Raw genomic sequence first — 27092 nt, forward strand, 5'->3', positions numbered from 1 at the left:
CTTTAACCTGCCCGAGGGGAGACTGAGATGAGCTCTTAGGCAGAAGCTCTTTGCTGTGAGGGTGCTGAGGCGCTGGCACAGGGTGCCCAGAGAAGCTGTGGCTGCTTGGAACTCGATGGTCTTTAAGATCCCTTCCAATCCAAACCATTCTGTGATTCTGAAAGTAAATATTGGGGGTGTGAAGCACTAAGGAAGCAGATCAGCACTGAGGAAGAGGATGTGGAACCCCCATCCCTGAGGGTTCTTAGAACTCAGCTGCAGATGACAGCTGTGACCCAGAGCCAAGTTCGAAGCTGGCCCTGCTTGAACAAATAATTGGACACTACAGCTTGAGGGGTCCCTTCCAGCCCAAGTCAGTCTGTGATAGTCAGTACCTGCTCACACAAACAGGGTGAGGGCAGGAACCTGGCTTTGATGCCAAGCTGAGGAGGAAGTTCTAATCCAGCTGTTGACGCAGGACCTTTCTGTCTTCTCGGCTGGTCTCTCTCTTTGCTTCACCACAAGCATATTGACTCCCCTTTATTGTTATAGCAATGAAAGGAGTGGAAACAGAAATGCTAGGTTTTGTTGTAAACAGTGTAACTCCTGCAGGAAATGCTCTGTTCAGAGAGAAAACGTCTTCAGGATAGTTATGTCTATGCCCTATGTCTCCTGCCATTGCCACTGATGCTGGAAGGCCCTCTAAAAGGCAAAAAAACCCATCATTCATTATTATCTCAAGAAGCAACTCGGGAACAGCCTCATTTACTCCTATGTAGGTTTGTGAAAACATCGCACCTTGTAATCAATCGCACCAGTATTGGTTCCTAGATCTAGTAACATTAGTTTACTGTCAGAAAATATAATCTATCTATAGGGCAAATGGCAAATTGAAGTATAAACTCTGCACACAAGGGTTATTGAATTCTGAGAAATCAACAGAAGAAAGCTCTTCCAGCTTCACAGTTGGATGTACTTCCATACAACCTGAAATGGAGGCGTTGCATCCATGGTGGTGGCTGTTCACGCTCCCAGGAAAACAGAAACCACTCTAAATGCATTAAGGAGCCCAAGCACAGTCTACAGTAAAGTTTTCATCTAGCAGTGCCACAGCAAACAAACCCAAAGCAGATGGATATCCTGCTGCGCGAGATGGCTCCGACAGAACTGGAGGGTTTTCTCTGGAAATTCATGAGGAATCTCTTCACAAGAGAGGGTGCCTGGGTCAGACCTTGCAGGAAACAGGCTGCATTTAGTAGAATACTAATAGATTCATGCTTTGAGAGCTGCAGTGTCAGATATCCAGGCAGGATAAACTGTGCCACATATGACATTAGAGCATCCAGTGGTGTCCTGCCAGGGGGTCAGAAGCACAGGGGGTGATTTGGCCTCCTCTGTGCAGAAATTACCCTCAAGCTATGGGCTATTGCCCCATAATAAAGGCACTCTGACTCTGATTTTACAAGTATCCACTGGTCACCTAATGGCCAGCAGATTAAACTCCATTAAAAGGAACCATAAACGATGTATTCCACTTCTTGGACAACATACACTTGCCCTAAAAAGGAAAACTTAGAAGCAGATTTTAGCACAGTTGAGGGAAATCATAGCTACATTACAACAACAACAACAACAACAAAGCATCTTTTAATCATACTAGCAAATTTAACTATAAATGCTCCACAAGAATACTATTTCATTGTAAGATGTGATGTTATTTCATCAAATGTATTAGGTAATTTGGAGAGGAGTCACCATCAGAAAGGCTAAACTGTGTAATGAAGAGCTCATGCATTGCTTTAATAAAATAAGAGACCTACCAGTGTATTGCCCTTTCTCTAACACAACAGCATTAGCATGTATTTACATCTTCTGGTAAACCAAACAATCCATAATAAGTGAAAAGAACTTTGTTCAGAAAAGCTAAACTTACAAAATGCTGTAAAATTCAAGAATGCATTTTCCAAGGTTACAGAGGATGGGCCTAATATCTTCTTGGTGAATGGAAAGCACAAAATGCATATCTTAGAAATTAGGCACATTTTCTTCCATGCCAAAAAGTTTCACCTAATTTTTAAACAAAGTCAGCTAACCACCATGGTGTTTTAAGCATCAGCAGTACTAACATCTCCTGAAAACCTGCTTAGGATCCAAAAGAACAAATGGAGGTTGCCTGATTGAGGCATCCAAATCTGAAAGTTTTGGCCTGGGTAAATTCCCACCTAAGAATTAACGACTTCTTAGGACAACGATGTGCCTCACTACTTTGGGGGTGCCTGTGTATGTTTAGGTAACTCGACCTATAAGACACTAGAGAAAGTGCTTAACAGAGCAAAGAGAATTTATAATGAGAATCAATTAAGTGCTTTTATTTTAATGTAGCTCAGGAGATGAACAGCAAATCCATACTTGCAGTTGTTTTTAAGATGTCTTCCCATCCTATATTATGCCTGCTTGCTGATTTCTCTTGTGAGCTGTGTCCTATGTGCATTATAACAAAATGTGCAGGACTTTGTTTTTTTAAGCAAAAACTAATTTGAACATGCTTCGAAAGAGGCCTTGTCTCCTGTGGAGATATGAACCTTTGCAACTCCCGTGGTGCATCACAAGCTCAGTGCACTCCGCATCAGCGAGGATGTGAAACAACAAAAAAAATCCCTATGTGTATCACATACACTTGTTATTGATGTTACAAATGCACCAAATTCAGGAAACGTAAAGTACTGTAGCAGAAAATGAAGTGTAAGACATATGGACAGATGAATAAAAAATGAAGAGCCGTGACTCAAGATGATTCCTGACATCAGAGGGAACGACATTAATGTACCAGGAGGATAAACATGTGTGGGGAAGGCTTTGTCAGGTGCTCATACACAAAAAGTAACAATGAAAATTGCACCAGCAGGAGGGGTTGTGCTTTCCTTTGCAAAAAATAAGTCTTTCATCTGAGCAATTGTGCACCTAGAAGCCTGGGTCACTTCACTGCTTTGATGTCCTTGGCATCCCTGACTGAGAGATTGGTGCCACTCCTGAAGGCAAAGCATAGTGTTGTATCTGCCCTTTTCCCTGAAAACTAATGCTTGCAACAGAATTTGCTTTGCAACTTCCAAAGTTGAAAAAAAAAAAATGTTTGCTTCTTTTATATTGAATGATCTTAAGGTCCTTTCCAACCTTCTACGATTCTTGGCTATCATTATTTATATTTTAATTTGGGATTCAGAGTTATTCTTAGGTGTTGGGCAGAGCCTTGGGTGACATGGTCTAGGCTGAGGTGTTCCTGCCCATGGCAGGGGGTTGGAACTGGATGATCTTAAGGTCCTTTCCAACCCTAACTATTCTATGACTCTATGATTCTGTTCTTTACCAGCATAGAAGGGAAATATTCAGCTCTTCTCTTCCATCCGTTGTCAACAGATGCTAAACATTTCTCAGGGAAGCCTGTTTAGGAATATTTTACAGCTGAAGAAATGAGCCATAAACAAACTAAAATGCCTTACAGAAAGTCAGCCAGAGTGAAGTGCCTGAGCAGATTCATACATGTAAGTGTATGGGCAGGCTAAAATCCACTTTAACATGAGAACAAACTTAAAATCCACACACTATCTCATTTGGGGGAGTTACGCAAAACCTGTTTGTAATGTAAATAATGCATGGATCACAAACTGACCCTTTCTTTGGGAGTGATTTCTCTGGACTCGGTAAGAAAGTAAAGTCAGGGAGAAATGAAATAAAATTGTTGCATGAAGTATTTGCAGAAATGACAGCATTCTTTAAATGACAGCTGGTTTTCAAAGGCAAGGAAGAAAATGAACATTCCCTGGAGTTTCAGAGTGCCTTTAGTTGTTAGCATTGTGCTTTAATATGATCTATGAGGGAAACAGTGAGATGCATAAAATTTAACGCATTTTTGTTTGATTTTTGTTGCTCCATTTTGTATTAAAAATGCAAAGGGAAGGAAACAACCCAAAACTACATTAAAATGCTTTTTTGTTTCCTTTTATGTCTTTGCTATAATCCACAACTGTCATCTGCAAAGATTAAAGAAAATGAAGAACCTCCTTTGCCTCCCATCACAATAAAACAAAATGCTTTTTTGCCTCATTTATGCAGAAGGGTCAAATTTAATCTGATCTGCAGTTAAGACGAAGGCAAATTTGATGGAACCCTTTATATTCCTACTGTTGTGTTTGTTAAATATAAATTCAGATCTAAAAGCTTTATCTCCATTTATTGTCACTTCTGATTGTAGAATTTTCTTTAAATTCTTACTGCTTGAATAACACAGATATCTGTAAAGTTCAACATCTGTTCCATCCAAAACACTGGGGCATCACCTGAACAGCAACACTTGCATCAAGGTGCACAAAGACAAGAACACCAAAGCTGTCAATCTCCCACCATGCTGTATGGAGCTCCTTGCACAGGTCCACACAGACCAAGGAGACCATCCAGCTCACCCCAGCATTATTAAAAAGACTTACTGGTGTGAGTTGTTAACACATTCTTATTATTCATACGGTAGCTGTAATTCTCCAAACTACTAATTAAGCAGAAATAGCTCACATCCATTAAATTTTCTCTTTGCAGCTTACGGTTTTCAGATGTGGGTAGCTTCAGGCTTTATGGGAGAAGAGAGAGTAAGTTTGCAAAGTCTTTGCTAGGTTTTGCTGCATATTATGCACTTTGCTTTCATTGCTGGGCCAGGAGGATCAAAGGTTCGAGTTAAAAATGAGACGTGAAAATAGTATTTCAAGATGTGCATGCCAGCTTCCCAGCCAAACTCCTTTAAGAAGGTGCATCCGGATTTCTGCACACTCAGGGAGATGAATGTAGCTTTTTCTTGGGTCACATCAAGGCAACTGTACTTAAAAGCTTTTTCTAAAATTATGCCCTATTCTGTTCTCACATACGTAAACGGGGAGGAAGAGCCGTGCTCTGAAGAGGAAAGTACACATTTCTGTAAGACTCTGGAATTTGGTACAGCTCTCCCGTCATATTTAGTTTTTTAACAGTTCGAATATCCATAAGATAGCAATTTTTATACACATTTTCTTATGGAAAGACTTTGGGCGTTTCACAGGTGGAAGTGTTGCTATGGATGCCAGAGGAATTAACTTTTCTGATCACCTTAAAACCGAGACTTTGATTTTCAAATCTGCATCTCTCTGCTTTCCCTCATGTGATGCAACCACCCTGTCATCCGATGCAGAAATAGTCTATTGTTGCTATTCAGATGCTTTCTAAAAGCATTTTTGCTGTTGGGATGTCACTAGGATAGAGCAGAGGCTGCATTGTGATATATTGAGGCCAGATCGGACGGGGCTTGGAGCAACCTGCTCTAGTGAAAGGTGTCCCCGTCCATGGTAGAGCGTCGGAGCTGAGGGAGCTTTAATGTCCTTTCTGACCCAATGGTCATTCCCCAGGTATTGTTGAACCCAGGCTACCACCATTCTCATGCCAGCCTCCCACCCATTTCCCTTCTTCTAATAAATGATTAAAATATCTCAGAATAAGTTATCAAAATATCCCAGAATAGTAATGTTGTTAACAGATTGTAACACGCTATGATAAACTTACCACACTTAATTTCTCCAATAATTTAATTAAAAATACAGGTTTATCAGCTACTGAAGTTTTAATGCAAATTATTGCAGCCAGTGTGGTGTTTCAGGTATTTTGGGGTTTATGTTTACATAATTGGTAAACAGAAATCTCCTTGGCATGCTTTTTCCCTTCTCTGTTAGATTTTTACTTCATGAGTAAATGTTAATAAAAAGCTCACTGGAGATGAGCCCAATCACTTCATTTCTACCCTTAATGTCTTTTGAGTTTGATCAGTACAGAATTCATTACTTCTTATGTGTGGAAGATCAGAATTAGCATATGTGAGTTTACCACTACTGTTAAAATGACCATTAATCAGCCAATAACCTTGCTGTTTACAATCACAAGTAAATAATTAAAATAATATATTAAAAAAACCCAAAATGCAACGAAACAGAAAAAACAATGAATTGTCTCACTTGAAGGGTTTCCTTGTTAGAATTACTCATTTGAGAGTCAGTCACTGATTTCTCTGTCACAGGAAAGGCTGAGTGAGAGCAAGGGATGCTTGCTCCTGAAATTTATGAGACTGACATCAAATATTTTTCATACACTGCAGAAAGAAAATACAACAAATACTTCACTGACAAAGCTGAAGTCTCTGGATATTCTTTTATCCTTCTGCACCTGTGGAGAGTGTCTCCAAGGCAATATGACCACTCAGTCATGAAAAAAATCACTGTATTTAATTCATTCTAGAATACAAGTGTTACCTCTATATAGTTGCACTCAAGATGATCACAGGGAATAAAGTCCTCAATCACTGTTATGAAAGACTGAGTAGGTTTTCCTCATGTTTTTTGAAGTGATTTATTCAGCTCCTGAAGTGTACTACTCGGACAAGTGCTGTTAACGGCTTGGGTACAGGCTGATGCAGGCATTAAAGAAGTTTCGCTTGAAGGGGCAAATCAGTTAAGTACCTGAAATGTGATGCAAAGCTGCCATGTGACTTGTGCATACTGGCGTTAAACTTATATTACCAAGAGGAAAGGAATTAAAAAGCAGGCCACTCTCTAAGCGTGTGGGTCTCCAACCTTCCCCTGTGTGTGATCTGCTTAAGGAGATCCTCCACCACTTCCAAGCCTTGTACTTTCAAGCAGAGTTTTTAAAGTATTTAGGATTATGAAGGTGCAGTGAAGTGTCTAATAGGATTTCTACAGAGATTTTGAAATCTGACTCCAATCCAAAAACCAGCAGGTCCTGCACAGAAAACCCTTTTAGTCAATCACTAGCAGCAGATTGAAGGTTCAAATATCTTTGGAATCTCATTATCAGCTCTAGAACAGTGCATCCTGATGCATAACAATGCCCACCACGGATAAGTTACCATTATGGACAGTGTAGAAAGTTATCCACAGCGATCAACAGGTAGAAAAACTCACCTGTTAAATGGGCTGAACTACCCTTGCTGTCGTCTTTCCCTGCTTGAAGGATTAGAGAAGTAACATGGGCTGATAAGGCTCAAACTCCAGTGACTCAGTTCAATGTCTGAAGCTGGGCGAAATAAACAGCCTAGAGACTAGGTCAGAGAGTTTATCACTACTTCTGTCTTATCACAAACGGTTTACCACCCAACACTGACTTACTATGGCCACAAGTGAAGCTACAAACTGCCTGCAGAGATGAACAGTCCTGACCTTAAAGCATGGGTTACAGTTTGTTTCTGAGTCTGCCTCAGCTTTAGTTTATGATAGTAGGAAGTAATTTAGGGTTAGATTTTATAATCTGAGAATTTCACATCAAAAGGCGAACTGCAATACACTACTCTATCTCAAGACATTTATAACAACGGTACCCAGCCATCCACACTCATAGAACGTGTGCGCAGGTAGCCAATAACAACTCACAGCTGCACAAACAAGTTAGGGAAGGAGGTACAAAACCCACACAAACATCAGCACAAGGATCTGCAGCCTTACATATCCAACAAGCAGGAACTGCGAAGGCAGGAACTTCCAGAGCAACTCTATTGCAGGTGCTGGGAAGGGAATAAAGTCAGTAGGGGCTATTAGCTTCAACTTTTAATACCCACCTGCGTCTGTCTTCTCAAACTCTCAACCATAAGGTCTTTGGAAAGATGTGCAGGAGGTGGTTTTGTACAGGTCTGAGCACAGAAAGAAGAAAGCTGTTCCCTGGGAAAAGATCAGGCATGCATGTATGCACGCACGCATGGTTTCAGGGTGCTTTGCATCCCTGTTCAACTGTCAGAGCACTAGTTCTAATACAGAGTTCTTCACCATCATTTCCCTCTGGACTGCACCATGAGCTTGTAGAGGTAAAATAATGCTTAACATGACCTGGATTATTGCGTTTCAGCATCTATGTGCAAAAACAGTAACTGCAAATGAGAGCCAGGCAGGATTTCTGAAAGGCCTCTGGTGTCAAACAAGTCTGACTGCTCTTTAATGAAAGTATCTACCACTACAGGATCTAAACGGCACACAGGCGTGCAGTGTGCTTCAAGCTAGCATACAAAGGAACAATAAAAAGAACTACACTGGACCTCAGGAAGCGGCAAAAAGCCAATTTTTCAGCTAGAAACATCACAGATGGGATTGAGGAGCAGTGGGGTGACCTTTCTGCAGTCTCTGTCTAACGAGACAAAGGAGAGCTGAGGAGCCAAGAAGCAGCAGTTGCTGGAAGCCAGGAGGATGAAAAGGGATGAGGTCTTCAGAGGGGAGAGGAAAAACTCACTGAAGTTCATAATTTATTTAGGTATCAGACTTCATTGTTGCTTTTCCATATTATGTTTAAGATAATGTGTACCTCTCATGCATATGCTTCATAGGAATTTTTGCAACAAGTGGGATGAGTTCATGCAACATCTAGAAAATATTTTTCCCCTCGTTCCTGACAGCAGCACATTTTGATTTACAACCTTATTGAAACAGTGGTTTTATTATGAAAAAATTTACCTCATAATTTTGTGTAGTTTTTTCTAATGGTTTCTAATAAAGTGTGTGAATAATCTAGGCAGTGTGGCTACTGTTCTAATTTTTTAAAAGCTTTCTCTGGGGCTTAGCCACATACCACTGGGGTTCATTTTCTGTAGATATTTAAATGATGGGATTTAATTACTGCAATTATTCATGGAAATTGATTTTCAAAGTTGCACATGTGAATGTTCACGAAAGTCAGATCTAAAATACGCACATCAGGATTTATGATCAAAATCCTTAACCAGTTAGAGACCAGATGCATACGGCTTACCTGTTCAACAACAGTTAAGTTACACTGCTCACCTTCTGAGTATTTGCAATGAAACAGACAAAAAAGCAACCCCAAACACAACAATGAAAAGGTTCTTTCCATTTGAACAATTAGTAACTCTCAATGAAACTTCAGTCTGTCGAAGGATGTTCAACAAAAAAGACCCCATAACCTTGATTTTCCTGATTTCAGTGGCCAAATCATTTGTAACTAAATATTTGATGCACTCAAGACACTTTCTTTACATTTTCTAGATGTCCAAGTGTTGCTTCTGTAATTATATTGGCGAAACACCCTCTCTCACTTTCTGCACTGTGTACTTCTGCCTGCCAGCATAGTCAACAATATAGGAGAACCTTTTTAATCCAACAAAACTGTTCTAATAGCTTCAGTATACTACCAACTTTCCACAATCACCAATGTAGTTACCCTGAGAGAAGGCTTTTGTATCTACAAGTTATTTCTAGCCCATCTTCCTCTTGATGGAAGGACAAGAGGAAGTGGCCTCAGGCTCCGCCGGGGGAGGTTTAGATGGAGATCAGGAGCAATTCCTTCCCCAGAGGGTGCTCAGGCATTGGAACAGGCTGCCCAGGGCAGGGCTGCAGTCACCGTCCCTGAAAGTGTTCACCAAACATGTAGACAAAGCCCTCAGTGCCATGGGTTAGTGGTGGCCTTGGCAGTGTTGGGGTAAGTGTTGGACTTAAGGATCTTAAAGGTCTTTTCCAATCTTACCGATTCTGTGATTCTGTGATGGTAGTGGCTATCAGAGGTTCCAGGAGCAAATATATTCACTGGTCATTTAATACATAAAGGAAAAGAAACACTGAGGCTTCAGAAACCCCAAAACATGTTAATCAAGACATTTCTAGTGAGAACTGACCATTTGGAACTCTATAAATTTGAGATGCATAGGCATGTCCTTAGCTTTCGCCAAAGCCAAAGAGCATTGGCCTTGATAGCTCTGACGATCCGATTTCCTTTTCTAGTACTTCTGGGACAACAGTGGTTACAGATTGAACTGAAAACTCATTAAGGATATGAAACAACTTAAAATAGGCTTTGGAGAATTTAAATCCCTTTGGAATACGTATTAAAAAATATTTTGCATTTAATACTGACCAAGAGTTATTAGACACACACGTTCATTAGTAATAGCTTTTATCTTTATATTCCACCAAATTTCTTCCATAGTCAGGCATCCTTCCGTTTTGCAAGCTAAGTTTGCACTTGCATAAAACATCATCAAATCTGCCTTTTTCGGTAGGACCCACTACATATTTGGAGTGTTTATGCGTGAATGTTTGCAAAAAGCTCCATTATGAAATTCACACCTGAACATAGAGAACCTGTTTGATGAAGTAACAGCAAAAATGGTTTATTTGTCTCTCCAGGTTTCCCTAAGGAAAAAGGGAAAAGGTTGGATGATGCAGTTTCATGGTGCTAGAAAACACAAATTCCAAAGAAAGCTGTCCCCAGGTATTAGAGAGTTTTGGCCCTATAGGGTTGAGATAACTAGTCCAGCTGTGTACTTAATACACCACGTTAAATCATCTTCCTGTAATCTGTAATATCTGATCGTTCCCAGATTGCTAAGCAGAAAATTTACCATTTTTACCTGGAATGAAATTGCTAAAGAAGAAATGACATGAAACCATTAAACTTTCTGACTTCCTTTAAACTCTGAATTGCTTTACCAGTGTTAGGAGAGCGGTCCATCACCAGTGGAAGGATGCAGCTCCCTGTATACCATGCTGAGAATTCAGATGAACTATCAGGAAGGCTGTGCCATGAATAATGAATAATCATCTCTCTCTCGGCACCACTTTGACAGACACAAAATAGGAGTTTTGCAATTGCCATTAATTCAGACATGGTGGGGGGCAGCCCAGGGAATAACATCTTTAGGTCCAGCTCTCTGCACAAGTGGGAGCCAGCATTAGGAGCACACGACTTAATAAGATCTCCTGAATAAAATGAGGATTTGATCAAAGAGGTTTGACATGCTTGAAAGTATCCAGAGCTTTGAAGGTGAGACCAAACGTGAAATGGAATGCAGAAGCAGTCTAAGAGAGCAACATACAAAGGAAGCATCATTGACAGCCTGAAAATAAGCTTACAAAACCAGCATAATCTCAAAGCAACATCTTTTCATGAAATGAAATGAATGAAAGCAATTACTTACCCAAGTTTTCAATGGAATAATATCGCTGTTTACTGTCCACCCGCACAGTCTCAGCATACGGACTGCCTACACCATAGCCAATGATGTACCCGCGGACGACAATGTTCGGGTTCAATGGTGGGGTCCAACTCATGACAATACTGGTTGTCAGGGGCCTGACATGAAGAGAACTTGGCTGGTCAGGAACCTGAGATTCTGGGATTTGGAAAAGAAAAAAAAAAAGATAAAAGAATAAGTTCATATTCTACACAAGGTTTGAGTTTAAATTAAAACATTTGCACAAAAAACCCAACCAGGTGCCCCAGAGTTACATGCAGAGCTCATGCAATTTAGTTTCTGAGCTGCATCCTCCCCTTCCTAGGCCACCAATATGCCTCAGCCTGTTTAGCCACAGTACCTCGTACTACCTTTCACCTTTAGCGTAAGGCTACAAGCGGGATTTAAAGTGCTGCAGGAAAATGAAAGATGACTTGCAAAAGAATTTCCAGGAGGATAACTTTTCTCTATTTGCAAGTTCAGCAGGATCCTGACAGCTGACTGCATGAATTGCTCACAAATTATTTAACAAAAAGGTTTACTTTCCTAGTGATAGTCTAGTATATTCTGGAAATAATTTGTCTCTTTCCTATGAAAACAAGAAGTGACTTGCACTCTTAGACATGCAACTCTGCTTTGAAGCTGCTTTAAATAACACACCACATTTCAATAATGAAATCATAGAACCAGATACTTTATTTACAGGTATTCCCAGGTAAAATTCAGTACTTTAAGTAGTAATTAATCACTTGGATTCTGTTAGCCTCTTACAAGCCTGATTTTACTGTTAAGGGTAAATGATGAGTAAATGCCTTTTGTTTGAGTTTAGCAGAGAACTACCATATCACAAGTCTCTCCAGAGGAGCTGCACAGTAGCTTGTCTTTTTGAGAGCAGAAAGAGACAAGTTACTATTTTTCCCCAACAAAAAGGCTTGCAATATAATAGATGAAAGCTTATATGGAAGGCAACAAGGACAGGGTAGGAAAAAAAGCAATACTATAAAATGATGTAAACTCCAACAAAAGACACTTCGCAGTTGTGAAGCATTCCCACTATAAACCTTGGAAAAGGCAATATAAAGAAGAATTAACACTTTTCAGTAAGGAGTGCCATACATGCATTCTTGGTATTTTATATGCTTTCAGGTGAATTCTTAAGAATGCATTAGAGTACTCAGGAAAACTGTTGCACCTTCCGAGATGTCTGATTAGTACATTACCAGTCTGAAACGCTTAAGCAACTTTAGAAGCCTTTTGTGTTCAATTCAAAATTGCAAAGCATTGGTCTTGTTTAAAGGATGAAGAAAATTCACTGAAGACGAGCTACTCACAAAAAGAAACAGATTGCACCAGCAGTGCCACTGTAAGTCAGGTGAAGTTGCCATTTACCCCCACCCCAGTCCCAATCTTTCTTTTAATGCAGAAGTTACTTGAGCAGCTATTCCTGAGCAGTGCTCAAGAATTTGAAAAACAAATTACAGAAGCATTTCTTACAAGCCCCAAAGATAAAATAGCAACTTGATGCCTTGAAATGAGAAGCTGGGTAACGCAGCAACACTGCAATTCCTCAAACTTCCTAAAAGTAGCAATTCTCAGTCAGCAAAGGAGATCAGAGCATTCAAAAAACCGATTGCCTTCAAATGATAATCTTTACATCTGACACAAGACAGAGGTTTCAATTGCAGTACAGATACCTCTAGGCAGCCGTTTAGGTTAAAACTACTTTATTCAAACATTTCATACTCTTTATTTCAAACAATTCAAATATGAGATTCAGGCATTTCAGAACTAAAACATGACTTCTTTCAAAAAGCAAAACGCAGTTTAACTTTTTGTATCCTTCTTTTGAATTAACCCTCTAAAATGAAGCTAGGGCGAGCAATACTTTTGAACTGTTTTTTGATATTGATTTTTCATAAACAGAGCTATTATTTAAAGATGCATTTTCTTGGTTCAGCTTTCTGTATAAAGCAACTTAATTACATTCTCATTTGCTCTACTTTAAAAATTTGTGGAAAAAATGTTCTTAGTCTGATACAGCTCTGAGTTTTAGAGTTTGTGTCATGTAGTTCACATCCCATAGCACATAGTCAAATGTCAGAATCAACTGCTTTTTCCCCTCAAACAATTTTTCTTCAGTTCTTTTTCCAACAAAATATGTTTCAGAATATAAGGACTTCTGCCAAACATAACATACGGCCAAACAGCTAAACACATCCATTCGTCAGGAAATCGGACCCTCCAGCCTTTGCATGCGTCTGCTGATTTCCAGTGTCCCAGCACCCAGATATCCAGGAGTAAAACCCTTATTGAAACATGTATCTCACATTTCTGCTTTCTTGTCAAACCATTGCCTTGCAGTTCTAGATCAATATGTTTTCTACTTCCTATGTTTCTTCTGGGCTTGTACATGACACCAGAACTATTTAAGAACCAACCTTGAGATCCCATTCCCCTACAGGAACTGCCAAACAAGTTCTTCATCTGAAGTCCTAAATGAGCCGCCGCATTTATAGTCCCTCTCTTAACTGCACCAAGAGTTTATCACTTGCTGTCCTGTAGGGAAATCTTCAGGTACTTGTAAGCAAATGCAGTGCTCAGACACACAAGCTGTACGTGTCATCCAGCCCCACAGCCCATCATCCAGCACTCAGGAGGAGAGTTCCTTAGTAGATCTGCCAATGAAACCAGATTTCTTGGTGCTGCTTTCCTTACTCTCTTCCCTTATGAACAATTAGATTCCAGGGAAATGGAAGCTGAAGTTCAGTGCTCCTGCCTGTGGTGACTTTTCTTCCTGGAATGCCACATCTCCTCACACGTGGCTCTGAGTCCTTCACTGGGTTACTATGTGATGGCTTGAGCACCCACGTCTTCATCCAGGGAATACTGAGCTTAGTACTACTTAAAGACCTCTAATTCCACTCTCAAGCTTGAAAAATTCTTAACATTTGGGTCACTCCAGTAATTTTCTGAGATATTCAAAGATTTTTATGTCAGGGTACTTTTTACTCATCCCATTTTGTTCATCTATTTCCTACATTGCTTTTCAGTATAAATTGCAAAATGATAGTAGTCTGACTTGTTATGCTCTTAAAGCACTCTATCACTGTCTAACACATATAACAGCTTCCACCTGTTCAATGCATTAATCAGAAACCAAGCATCCTAAACCTGTTTTCCTGGAGGATACCTGTGCTGAGTTGATCAGCGATTCTCTTGCATCCTTGCTCAAGCTATTTAAAACACAGTCTTTGGGGAAAGCACTGTTTTCAATTTCTTACATTTTTCTTTTTAGAGCTCAAAATTTGAGGCTTAAAATAAATATTTAAGACTTCCTCAGCTGTCGGTAAAGGCATGTGAGCTTTCTAGGGAACCTTGAAGAAACAGCCTTATTTTTGGATTTTTAAGCACTTTTTAAAAAGACACTAATTAAAATGAATATCCATTCAGATTTGACACTGTTCTTTGGGACACCGGTCATCTTCATGTTGCTGATGCCAAACAGGCTTCCAATGAAAGCAAGAGAAACTGCATTAGCCGTGGCAGCAGAGAAGGAACGGGAACTGCAGTTACCAGCTTCTGCTCCAGCCTTTCCCTGGTTAGCTGATGCTTGCAGGACTCTGCCTAACAGCAGTAATGAGTAGATTCTTCCCTAGGGTTTATCACAGTGTTTGTAACTGATCTGTAACATGGTGCATTCCCAGCATCAGGCTGTGGCAGCTTCAGAAGGATAATTCATCGCTACTGCAAATGCAAATGCATGTAAATACAAAACATGAACAAAATGGCTTTGCTTGAGTTTATTCACATGCACTCACTTCCATGGTGTGTCTCCTGTGAGGACCTGATTAACATCTTTGCATGCACATGTGTACTGAGGCACAAAACTTCAAAGGAATATATGTAGTGTGTACTAAATGCAAGTGAAAACGAATGTGCTCAAATGTGTTACGTCCTTTTTGCATACTGCAGTGTGCTCAGAATTTATCTTTCACTCTAACCAGTGAAAAGTCAGCTCATTATACCTCAAAAGCATTTCTTCTCAAATTGCTGCCTAGCCAAAACATAATTAGAAAGATATCATCATGCGCCGTGGCATGTCGTGATCCGTTGGTATAGCTACAACGCGTCTAGCAGCGTCACCTCTTCTTTACAACCCTGATGAGAAACCCCAGGTACTGGGTTCTCCCATTTTGCGTGCCATGCACAGCAGTCATTCCTGGTCTGCTGGAAAATTGCATTTGGACATAGGGAAAGGCAGAGATTCTTCAATTTACAAGGGCTGATTTTGGGAGCATAAGGAAATCCAGCCAGTCAAAAGAAAGGCAACACCAAGCACTGTGGTGCGTTTAAACAGAGTATTTATTTACTCTTCCATCCAGTTTGCTCCTTTTTAGGTGACTTATTTTGTTTTAAAAATCCTAGCAATTTTCATCAGTTTCCTTTTGTTTTCTGTTCATCTCCTTTCTACTACATACTTCCTTCTTAGGTATTGTCTGTAGTTTTGCCGTGACTTCCATCTGTCAGATTCTTTGTTCCATTTGATTTGCACTCTGTTTAATTTCATGTAGACTTTTTCATTACTGTCCTTTTATTCCTTTACTACTTCAAATATTCCAGTCATTTTATCTAACCCTTTCATTTCAGTGTTTTTCTTCCCTTTTGTGTCAGCATCTGCAGTGATTTACACAGCCCACAGTTTCCAGGTATCTGCATCCCGTCATCTTTCACTAATTATTCAGCTTCATTGCCAACCTGCATTTTTAACATCTGCAAATGAAGGCTGGGAAACAGGATTTGGCCTATTTGAATATTTGCTTCATTAACTGTTAGGATTGTTGGCATCATTGTTATTGTTTCTTTGATTACGTTTATCATTTATGAAGGTACACGTTCACTTCACCGTATTATTGTAAATGACCATGATGCTCAGGAGCTAAATTCTAGCACAGGATTGTTTTAACAAAGGTTTCTGACTCCTTAGTCCTGTTAACAGAGAAACACAGCCTAAGACGCATGGGACCTGGGATTATAAGAAAACATCTGTTGGAGCATGTTCAGAAGGTCTGAACATCTCAACTTCAGCCTGGGCGACAACTGCAATGACACCCCTCAGCTAGCTGGCTTTAGGAAGTAATAGGTTTTAAAAGAGATGCATTTACCATCGAGATCGTTCTCGGGTGTTTCTGCTGTGTACCAGTCTGAGGAGGGACCTGTCCCATTCACTGTCATTGCAGCCACCTGGAAACTGTACTGGCTTCCTTTCTCAAGTCCTGTTTAAAAAAAGAAAAACAAAAAAACACCCCAAAATGACATAAACATCATAAAATAATAAGAAGATGAAGAAAATAAATTAAGGACAATACCAAAATCTCTTAGTAATAGTCCACTGGATTTGCCATACATATGGAAATACGTAGAAATGCATATATATTTTGTAGACTTACAGAATGGTTTAGGTTGGAAGAAATCTTAAACTTGCTGAAGGTGCTGAAGATGCTGTGTACCCCCAGCAAGTACTTGTTTGCTGTGCAGCTGTTAGATACACAGCTTTCACAAGAGGTCCCATAGGGGCTTTGGTCAAGGGCCTAGGTTAGATGACCAGGTTGAGATTTCACCGTTAAAGGTCTTCTTTATAACAGCGTTCTACTTCTGTTTTTATTCAATTTTGAAATAAAATACCCCTCTCCCTTCCACGGAAATTATTTTGTTTATTCTGAAATACATGCTTCAGAATTACTTCTAATTCTCGCAGGTTACATTTTATATGTGAAAATAAACATAAAGAAGGTCATTTGAGGTGAAATCATGGTTATGCTAAATTCAGTGGCAAAGGTGCCACTGACCTTGTTAGAGTTTAATTTTGTCCCTTGCTTTCTTAGTTATGTCTTGGGTGTAATACACGAATCCAGATGAAATTCACTTTCACCTACCAGAATTCACTGTTACCCTTATGATACTCGTTTGGCTACTTTCATTCATCACAATTATAGTTTTGCTATGATCTACTGTTGCACTTTTTATTCTGTGGGGAGATATTTTCCATTGAAAATCTTGGAAAAGAAACTGGGGAAATCAATGTTTTTGCACCCATGGAGATGTTGGCTGAGTGATCTAAAAAATACCAGCCGAGGCTTAAGACACCAAACACTAGAAATTCTGCTTCAAATTCATTAATGTTAAGGTCCAGCACACAAACATATGATAAAAACATTAAGGAAAAAATTGGTTTTGAAAAAAAAGCACTATAAAGATTGTCTTTGTACAACACAATAAATGTTACCTGCCAGCAAAGAAATCAATGCTTCCTTGAAGTGAAAGTATATTTTATTCCCAAAGCATTTAATTCATCAAAACCTTGCAAGGCTGTACCATGTGAACACTGACCTGTGAACAAGTACCAGAGGTTGTTTGGCTCCAGTGTTTCAATCTCACCCCTGCGGGTAGTCTTTCTATGCCGGATTTTATAGCCCGTAATAAATCCATTTTGAGTACCTGGTGGTGGAGGCAACCAGCTAACTTTGATGCTCTGTAAAAGAAGAGATATTATTGTTGCTTTATTCACTTAAAAGATATGACAGAAGTAAAACATAAAATGGGGGGGGGAAGGAAAAAGAAAAAGGATATGTTTTTGTAATAACAATATGTATTCAACTAAATTATTACTCTAAGATGAAAGCCAAATCAAAACTAAAAAGAGTCACACTGGCATAAAGAAAACTGTACATCCTGTAGCAGCGGATGGCTATGTAGACAATCAATTTGAAGAGTAAATTGTATTCCTTCTGAGGAATTTTTCATTTCAGCGGACCACTAGGACACATATGGTCTAGAAAAATCAGCTTTGGGATTGAGTAGACACTGCACCTCATTTTCCCAACATGTAAGAGAATTTTCACTGAGCTGTTCTTCAGAGACAGCAGCAACGCAATTAACCAAGACCAGCCACTTTCTTTTCTAAATGCTGCTTGCTAGATTGGATGAGGGATTTCATCTCAGCCTAATTGCCCAAAGAGAAACTATCCCTTCTTCATGAGTCCGTCCCACCCCTGCATGGCCAGACACTAGTCTCTGCCACCTCTGCCCTTGGTGAAAGCCCTGAAGGAATTTTGCCCCTGTGATACATAAGCCAATCCATGTACTTGCCATTCCTGCCACTATCTCTTGTACCTTTCCTTCCCTCTTATGTTAGGCGGAGGGAGCACGGCAGGTCTATGCGCTGCCGCAGCGATCTTTTTCTTCTCAACCCTGTTCATTTACCAATAAATCCCAACACTCGGTGGTGCTTTTACCACTACAGATCACTGTGCTTCCAGACTTTTAACAGCAAGACCTTCTTCCTGAGCAGCAGCAGCTAATTCAGGGCTTAGCAGTGGGTACTCATGTTTTTACTGCATCACTTTCTATTTAACCACATGGAATTTCATCTACTCTTTTATCTGCCATTCACTCCACATTGTATGGATTTTTAGCAACCAGCTTTCACTTACGGTACACTAAATTGCTAAACCTTGTTTCCTCCCCCTCCATCCTGTGCACTAGCCAGCGTGGATCCCAGCACACATCACTGATGACTCCATGCCAGCACTCCTCAGCCAAGCCAACACCTCCCTCCATCCTTTGCTCTTTATCACATCGGTTGTTTATCACAAAAAGATCTTTTTACTTACACTGCAGCAACTGCATTTCTGCAGGAGCCTTTTGTGAGTGATCTTATCAAAAGGCTTTAGGAAACCCAATCCAGCGCTATCAACTGGATCTCCTTGCCCATGTGCTGAATGATTCCTTCAAAGGGCTTTAATAGGCATGTGAAACAGGACTTCCTTCCACAAAAGCTTTATTGATCCCTGCTCGTCATATCATGTTCATCCTTATGCCTATTCACTCTAGTCTTTATTACAGTTTCTATCATCTTGTCCAGGAAAAAACACCAGATTTATTGGGCTGGACTGATAACAGAGCTGATACTGTACATCAACATTTGTCTGCTGAAACAATCTGGGCACCAGCTGTTCCTTGAAAGTCTCTAGTCCTCTGAGTGTTTTTCCTTAGCATGATGGAAGTTATTCAGGGCATTAAGAGTTTCTCACGGAGCAAGGCCTACCGTTGCACACTTGTGCCTATCTTATCTCTTACAGCACTGTATTACAAATTTTTAGACAAAGGGAAAAGTCAACCACATCACAGCGGATAGTGTTTGACCAAATACAATTTATTGCCATCATTGAGTTGCTTAGTCCCTGCATAAATATGTTATAGCACATATCCAATTAATTATTGCAATAGAAAAATCAATTTTGCACATATACTGCCCAGTGATTTATTGTTACAATCAATTATACATTTCAAAATCAATACTTCAGCGTTTCATTGGTGAGTGAAATAATGCTGAGTTTTTTGCATTAGGGCAGAACAAACTCCATTTTTCAAAACACAGAGTGATTGCTTTAGAAACAGATTTGGTCACTTTGCATATTGAAATTGCCTACATATAAAATGTTTATGGGAGACTGCAAACACACAGAGAATGGCTTTAAAACAACTTAGTGTGGCAGCTCTGCGGACATCTACAGGTAACTCACTGGCTGGTACTGGTGCGCTCCCAATTCTTCTGATGTCTGCATGACATGGAGCCACACTGTCATCATGGACCCCTCAACATCTCTCTATATTCCAGCCCAGTTATAAGGAGAAGACACACTGCCTGCCCCATTTCACAGATAGAGGAGAAAGCAGGGCATTTGGATATTTTTTCAGAGGAGGGAAAGAAACAACAGCTCCATCTTTCACCTGCCCCTTCCAGTGGCTGATTTTTCTCATTGGGAAAAATTTTCTTCTTATGTTCAGTTGGAATCTCCCCAGGAGTAACTTGTGCCTGCCACCCCTCTTCTTTTCTATGTGTCTCCTTGTCAAAAGAGTTTCTATCTGTCTTCTTTGTAGCCACCCTTTAAATACTGGAACAATACTAAAGCAATAGACCGGCAATTGGGGTGGCTCAAACCCTCCATGGGCCAGTCAGCAACCATTTAACAGACCAAAAGATGGCATAACCATTTTGGAACTGGAGCAGGAGTGGCTCCAGCCTCTCTCAAGCCATTTCATCATCAGGTTGCACAAGCCTGGGCTTCTCAATGCCAAACCCTGACCAGTCAGCATTGGTCCTACCCTTCTGAACACAGAAAATCCTGAAGGCTTCCAAAGGAAGGGCACACTGGTGTAAGTGTCACAGTGTCCAAGCATGTTCTCCATGTGTGCCCAAATATGTGCCCAAACACAGCAGAGCACAAAGCCTGTTGCACGCAGGCATACAATTCCATGTGAGATTTACACATGTGCAGCTTCTAAGGATATGACGAACTATTGCAGCCATATCTGCAGCCTGAACTTGACACTAATTTGATTTAAAAAGATGGAAATGAGTTCCAGCTGAAGCATCGAAGCACTTGGAACTCCAACACCTGCATGTGCTGAGCAGTTTTTTCAAGACCCCATATATCCCGTCTTCTGCCTTGAAGTCAAGAGTGACCGCACCGCCCTGCACAGCAGGGCTCACAGAAGCAATGGGTTTGATCTAACACTCCAGGTAGAATAAATAAGATGTTCCTTATGATTAGAGGAAAAGGCTGGTTCTTTACAGATCCACCTAAAGCTGTCACTGTTGCGGTAACAGTTCACTTTCACCTTAACCTGGTCTCCATGGACACCACAACGATGCTTTTTATCAATAGTACTTAATATATGACTCGTTGCTCCATGAAAATCAATAAGTAAGGCTCTGACAGGCTTCTTGTTCTTTCTTCCACTGAAAGAGAGCAGTAATGACTACTGCTCTATTGCTTCACACTTCATCCGAGAGGTAACCAACAGAAAGAAAACATTTCCTTTCTGTTATACCAGAATTCCTAAGAAAACCATAAAATAAAAACAGCTTCAAGAGGATTGTAGGAATCCAAACAATTTGTAGGATTGTAGGAATTCCAAGCAATTCCTGCTTGGAATGCCATGTAGAAAAGTACTGTAAAAGGCTGCTGGCCACCTCCATTTGGTGAAATGATCCTTCTTCAACAGGAGCATGGTCCTTTCCTTGTGCTATTAGGAAATCACCGTAAGCAGCTCGGCTTTGCTTGGATGTCTAACATTGCCCTCGCTCAGAGCTGCGAATGCCCTGGACATTGCAAATGGCCTGTTATGGACTGCAAAATACGCGGCATAATCCCTCCTAATTCAACTGTATTCGATAAACTTTTCCAGGGAGAAGAGTTGTTGGCCCAATAGAACTTACTAAACCTGCGCTGAAACTTTAACATCTTCCCTGTAGTTTCCAAAACCATAGGATATTTCCATTATCTCATTTTCATGATTATTGAGTACAGTAAGAAAAAGATGGCATGTTATCTGTACATTGATTGGAAACGTGGAGCATCAGAAATCTCATGAATCTTATCAAATCAAAGTTTCTAGATGTGCAAAGACCATCTGTCAGCTTGTTTTATCAATAATCTTCTGGGCATAAATATTCATTAGCAGATATTTGCAAACATTCGTTCAGTTATGGTAGCAAAGGACTAGTACTTGCTTCATGAAGTCTCCCTGTCGCACTTTGTCTCTGCACATATGCTTTTCTTCTGATTTTTTCTTTATTAAGTCACTCTGTACATTTCTTTCCTTTTTTTTTTCCTCCACAATGGAAGTTCAACTATCTACAATGAAAGCAGCTAGACACACAAATCAAGAATTTGATACAATCATAGAATCGCAGAACCACAGACTGGTTTGGGTTGGAAAGGACCTTAAAACCATGGAGATTCAACACCCTCCCATGCTGGAGAAGGACTCCGAAACTCAACAAGATTTTAAGTAGAGGTGATCATGTGCCTTAAGGCTGTGGGGTATTCTGCCTGAAAAGTGAAGCTAAACTAAATCAATTTGGGAATAACACCTGTGTAAATACACAGGGGCATATCACGAGCTGCCAAACAGCACGGGGATGCAATGGGATGCAAGGCATCTCACAGAGCAACTAGTACCTTTAAAGGGTTTGGCAGGCACATCCAGGATAAAAGTCCACTGGAGATTTCACTTTTTTGGAAGAAATTTTGTGGCTGACATTCCCTATCTAGCAGTAGATAGTGTACTATATACTGAATGCTTGGCTCAGCACAGGTTAACTCGGTTTAAAAAACAAAGCCTGAACACTTCAAGGCAGGGGAATGGAAACTGGAATAAGAGTCTGTTGTGAATTTACATTGATTAAGCATCTAGAACACACCTCATTTGTGAAAAGTTGGAAAAAGTTCTAAAATTGAATAACTTGATTATTTCATGCAACAACAAACGGGGCTGTTGCTCTCCCTACAAGGCAAGAAACAGCACATTTCTCATTCCAAATATGACCCATACATGAGCTGGGATTTGAAACTAATTTCCAGAGTAAAATGGCGTACTTGGGAGCCAGGTCATTGGGCAACGACCCCACAGAAACACGAGGAAGCTAGGAACAACTTTTAGGTGCTTTCCTAAAGCGTTCCGAAATTTTGCAGAGCTACTTTAAACCTCAAACACTGCTACTGCCTTTGTTTAGCTTTTATTAGCAATAGCAAAGGGCACTGAAACACCCACGGTCTGTCAAATGTTGCGTTGACGCACTAAATTCTAAGAATAGCAATAAAAGCAAACAAACAAACAAAACTTCCCACAGTCCCTCTGAAGTATCAATGGTTTCAATACACCCAGAGGGCGAGAGTGCAGTTGCGAGCTGAAATAGTAGAAGCTTGAAGAAACGAAAATTTGAATACTAGCATAAATAAGCTGAACCTGTCAGAAGCAAGGCTTATATCCAAAACCACAATAAACCACCCAGGACACTATTGCAAATAATTGTAATCCCTCAGCACACTGAGTAGAAAGTTTCTCAACCAGTTTGACTCATCTTTCATCCTTGAAAGCCCCTTGGGATTTGGGTATGTATGTAAGACCAGCCACCACTGAACACAATGACACATCCCAGAGAAAGGCTGCTAGAGATCTAATGGGAGCACTCAGAAGCTGTCCTGTGCCTCTGATAAAAAGCTTTTCTGTGCTTGCCAAAATTCATGGGGATGTCTGACTGTGTTTTTTTTAACTGCTACTAATTAATCTTGGCCTCAATACTCTCCTCTGGGTGAACTGCATATTCAGAAGCATTCAAGCACCATTTCTGCTAAACAATTAAATCAAAACTACCTGAACAGCTGCTGGAAAAAATGTATTATCTCCCAAATTAGGTACGTTTTAAAAACAGGCAAGACTCAAGAAGGAACTCAAAAACCCCCAGTATTTAAAATAAATATGTCTAATCCTCAGATGTGCTTTAAAGCAGGTTAGTGTTTGAGAGAACATGAAAATCATTGTGTTATTTTTGCAGTAAGATGTGCTAAGATTGGCACAACTGCAAAATAATGGATTTCACCAAGAAATTCAGCATCCTGAGGTAGTGCATGGGGTACTGTACAGGTTTTTTTTGGTTTTGTGTGAGATCTCTTTAGAAGAAGAGAAAAATTCCCAGGAAATACTTATTCTATACTATGTATCTGACACAGAAGCTTATTACCCAAACACTGTAAGGAAAGTCAAAACTATTTAAAAATCAGACCTATGGAGTCTACAGAGATCCTGTATGGTGTTTTTAATGAAAGGATGCTTTTAGCGGAATGAATTTTAATGAAAAGCCTTACTTTGAAAGACATTATGTCACTATTTCCAGTGCTGTGGGAGAGCAACCAAACCTGCTACAGGCCAAATTTTTTAAATTTTTTTTTTTCACCCAAGAGAAGGCAAGAAATAAAAAAAATATTGGGAGATTTGTTCAGGTGCGAAGAACTTTTCAGCCGGTATTATCTACTGAGGGTATTTCTCTTCTGAAATACGTTTCCAGACAGCTCTTACATTAGAGTTGCATGATCAAATACTTCAACCATTTGATCAACACGGTCTCACAAAAAAAAAATAAAAGGATAAAAAAAGAAAGAAAGTGATAATAATGATGTGCTGCGGAAAAAACTTAAGGCTAAAAACGCCTCAGGGTGCCTTCACTAATTTGAAAAGAAGAGAGGATGAAACAAACAAGTACAAGGCTTAGAGGAGTCATGAACCTCAGGCAAATACTTGGTTATGGTGGCAAGGAACAAAACAAACAGAACATAGTGAGGTTTGAAAGCAAGCAGTGAAAAAAGTCATAATTTTCTCTCTTTGCAAATGTAGGAGCTCTTAAGGCACAACTGCTTCTGAAATATTGTTGCATGTACAGTGCACCTGAGTGCTTTTTAACTTGGGAACACCCAGGCATTCAAAAGAAAAGAATTGTAATGTCTAAAACTTGGTGATGTTCCTCTGAGCAAAGCTTAGACGCCTCAAATTAGCATTTTTGGGGTTGGACTAGGCTACCTGTGAAGGTCCTTTCCATGATTCTATGATTCTGTTTTATAGTTGCAGTGAGAAAGGGGAATGTCCAAAGAAATTCATCACCAGTGCCTGCCTTGCCAGTTTCTCCTGACTGCATGGGACAGCTGGCCCAGCCATGGATATCTTTCAGATATCAGTTAGGATAAGTGAACGTTACTTTCTATTTCTCATTTTATTAAGCAGAAAAATCTGTTTTGAAGCATTTTAGATATTTTTTGGCACTTCTAGCCATTTCATTGTACAATTATAACTAACAGACTAATTTTGTAAGTGTATTTTAAACCTTTTGAAATAACTAACAGATACCACTAATTTGAAATGCTCTTTATTTTTAAAGAACAACATATTCATGGACATTTTCAAAGCTCTGACTTCTCATGCAAAGTTGGGCCTAAATTTTTCATTATGAAAATAACCCCTCTATTAGGAAAACCATCTACAACATATTTCCATAACTGTAGTGATATATTTCTTTTTATTTTAACTCGTTGTTATGTCAGTGACACAATTACTCACTATGAGCGTTTGCTCTCAGCTCTTCCTTGCTCCTCTGAGGATGATTGAATTTCAAGTGGCCAGGGTACATGGAATTGTGAAGCCCCATAAGGCCAACCAGCAAACAGACATGGGTGCTGCTATTACCCGTACTGTAGGCAACGTTGCTTGCGTGGCAATATAGGATGCCCCACCCCTGGCAGTGTTCAAGGCCAGGATAAATGGGGCTAGGAGCAACCTGGTCTAGCAGAAGGGGGGGTGGGGATTGAAATTAGAAGGTCTGTAAGGTGCTTTCTAAGCACAAACCATTCTACGATTCTATGACCTTAAGGTCCTTTACAACCCTAACTGTTCTATGATTTTATGATTCTATTGAATGATTTGCCATCTTCATATGTACAGAGGCAGCAAACCCACGTGCACAGAGCTGCCTCTCAACATGCATACAAACTCCTTAAAGTCATTCAACAGCCAGCAAAACCTCTTCCGATCAATGGTAAAATTTTTATGCATATCAGTCAGGCAAGGAAAGGTTGAATTCCACCTCCCTGGTTCACAACACCTGCAAAATATCGCTAACTTGTCGAGGTCTTCAGTCAACTTTAAGAAAATGAACTGGAACTTTCCAGGTCCAGGGATCAAAGCAGCTATCAATACTTCAATCAAGTTTTCAATTACAAATGCATTTAATTGTTAGCACTTAGCAGCACCTGTAGTTGGCTATCACTTTAATTACTGATTATACTGATACTGATTGCTTAAACAATATCTGTCTGAGAGCCTCATGATTAAGAGTTTATAAAGCAAGGGGACAATAATTTCAGAATAATTAGGTTATTAAGATTCAGATCAAAATCAAAATCTCGAGAATATTTGAAAGAAAATATTCCATTTGAGATAATGTTTATGCATGTGCCCTTACTATGCTGTGTTGATACCACGAGCTGTCCAGACATCCCTCAAAGGGGGCTAACTCCCCCTTTCTCTGGAGGAGGAAGGTGTTAGATGTCCAACAGCACAAACCACAAAACACCATCACTGCCACAGAAAATGAAAAGAGGAAATCAAAAAAAGCACAGTCAAATAATTAATCCCTAAACCTCTTTACTAAATATTTATGTGCCTGCAGCACTGAAGGAGATTCCCCCTGTTAGAACATATGCAACAGGGTGGTGCACGTTCCATTTGAAAACCGACGGAGATCCTATGTCCGTGAACCCGTCTTTGCTTTGACACTAATTCTCTGTATGGTTCTCTTCTTTGCAAACTACGTGTTTTCATAACACTACTATTGAAATAACAATTGCAACAGAAGCTCGCCAGTCTTAACGTGTATGAAGGTTATTGCAGTAAGGTAAGGAAGAAACGCAAAGCAGACCTGCTTCTCATGATGTACAGTTCATCTGGGCAGCATCTCTTTGGGCCTCTTAAGTAAAAAGCTTAGAAGTTGTTCCTCAGAAGAAAGGTACAGATCTAAAGGCATAATTTGGTAGCAGAGAAGGTGCTATTTTGGGTATAGAGGTTTGCTAGTGAGCTTCTGAAGAGAAAGGAGCCATCTGGTGCTATTCACTACGCATGATGTGCTGGAACAGCTCCCTGAGTCTGATCTCGGGCATTGAGGGCTGGGAATGGATTTGGACAGGATCATGAGCAGGCAGCTAAAAAGAGGTAAATTCTAAAAACGGGTATAAAGCTATTTTTGAGCTTCTCAAAGATGGAAGATGATGCTGAATATTCCAATTAAAATGGCCAGGGAAACAAGGAAGCATTGAAACATCTGTGGAAGGAAGGGAAAAACTGCCAGATGTTGCTGGAGTTGAAAATACTTATATCCAAAGAGGAATATTCTGGATTGCATGTTTTACAACCAGGGCCCAAACTAATTTATTCCTAACTAAGGCTGCATTGAGATTTTCCTAGCGGCGTGAATGGAGTGTACACACACAGGTCATCCGTGCTACAGCCTCATGAATGCATATGGGAATGTCAGAGAGCTAGTCAGTTTGGGGCTGTTGCTGCATGCCTGTAACGACTGTACAGAGAAAGAGATGTGAGATTTGGGGAACTTCTCCTTACGGAAAGCAGACCCAGTGAACCATACAACCCACCATCCATCAAACGTTCCTCATCTTCACGACAATCACCT

At 40.1% G+C, this 27092-nt stretch overlaps 1 protein-coding gene across 1 annotated transcript in view; it reads right to left on the reverse strand.

Moving 5' to 3' along the window:
• Positions 1-27092, reverse strand: part of DCC (DCC netrin 1 receptor) — a 602355-nt gene that overhangs the window by 82628 nt on the left and 492635 nt on the right. Inside the window, exons 13-15 of the mRNA XM_057405653.1 lie at positions 17399-17540; positions 16174-16284; positions 10976-11170 (exon numbers count right to left, since the gene is read on the reverse strand). Coding sequence (XP_057261636.1) covers positions 10976-11170; positions 16174-16284; positions 17399-17540 — 448 coding nt within the window. The remainder of the gene's footprint in view (positions 1-10975; positions 11171-16173; positions 16285-17398; positions 17541-27092) is intronic.

The sequence above is a fragment of the Pezoporus wallicus genome, unplaced genomic scaffold, assembly GCF_028554395.1.
Source record: "Pezoporus wallicus isolate ANWC-B61680 ecotype Strahan unplaced genomic scaffold, APGP_CSIRO_Pwel_v1 scaffold_13428, whole genome shotgun sequence".
NCBI lineage: Eukaryota > Metazoa > Chordata > Aves > Psittaciformes > Psittacidae > Pezoporus > Pezoporus wallicus.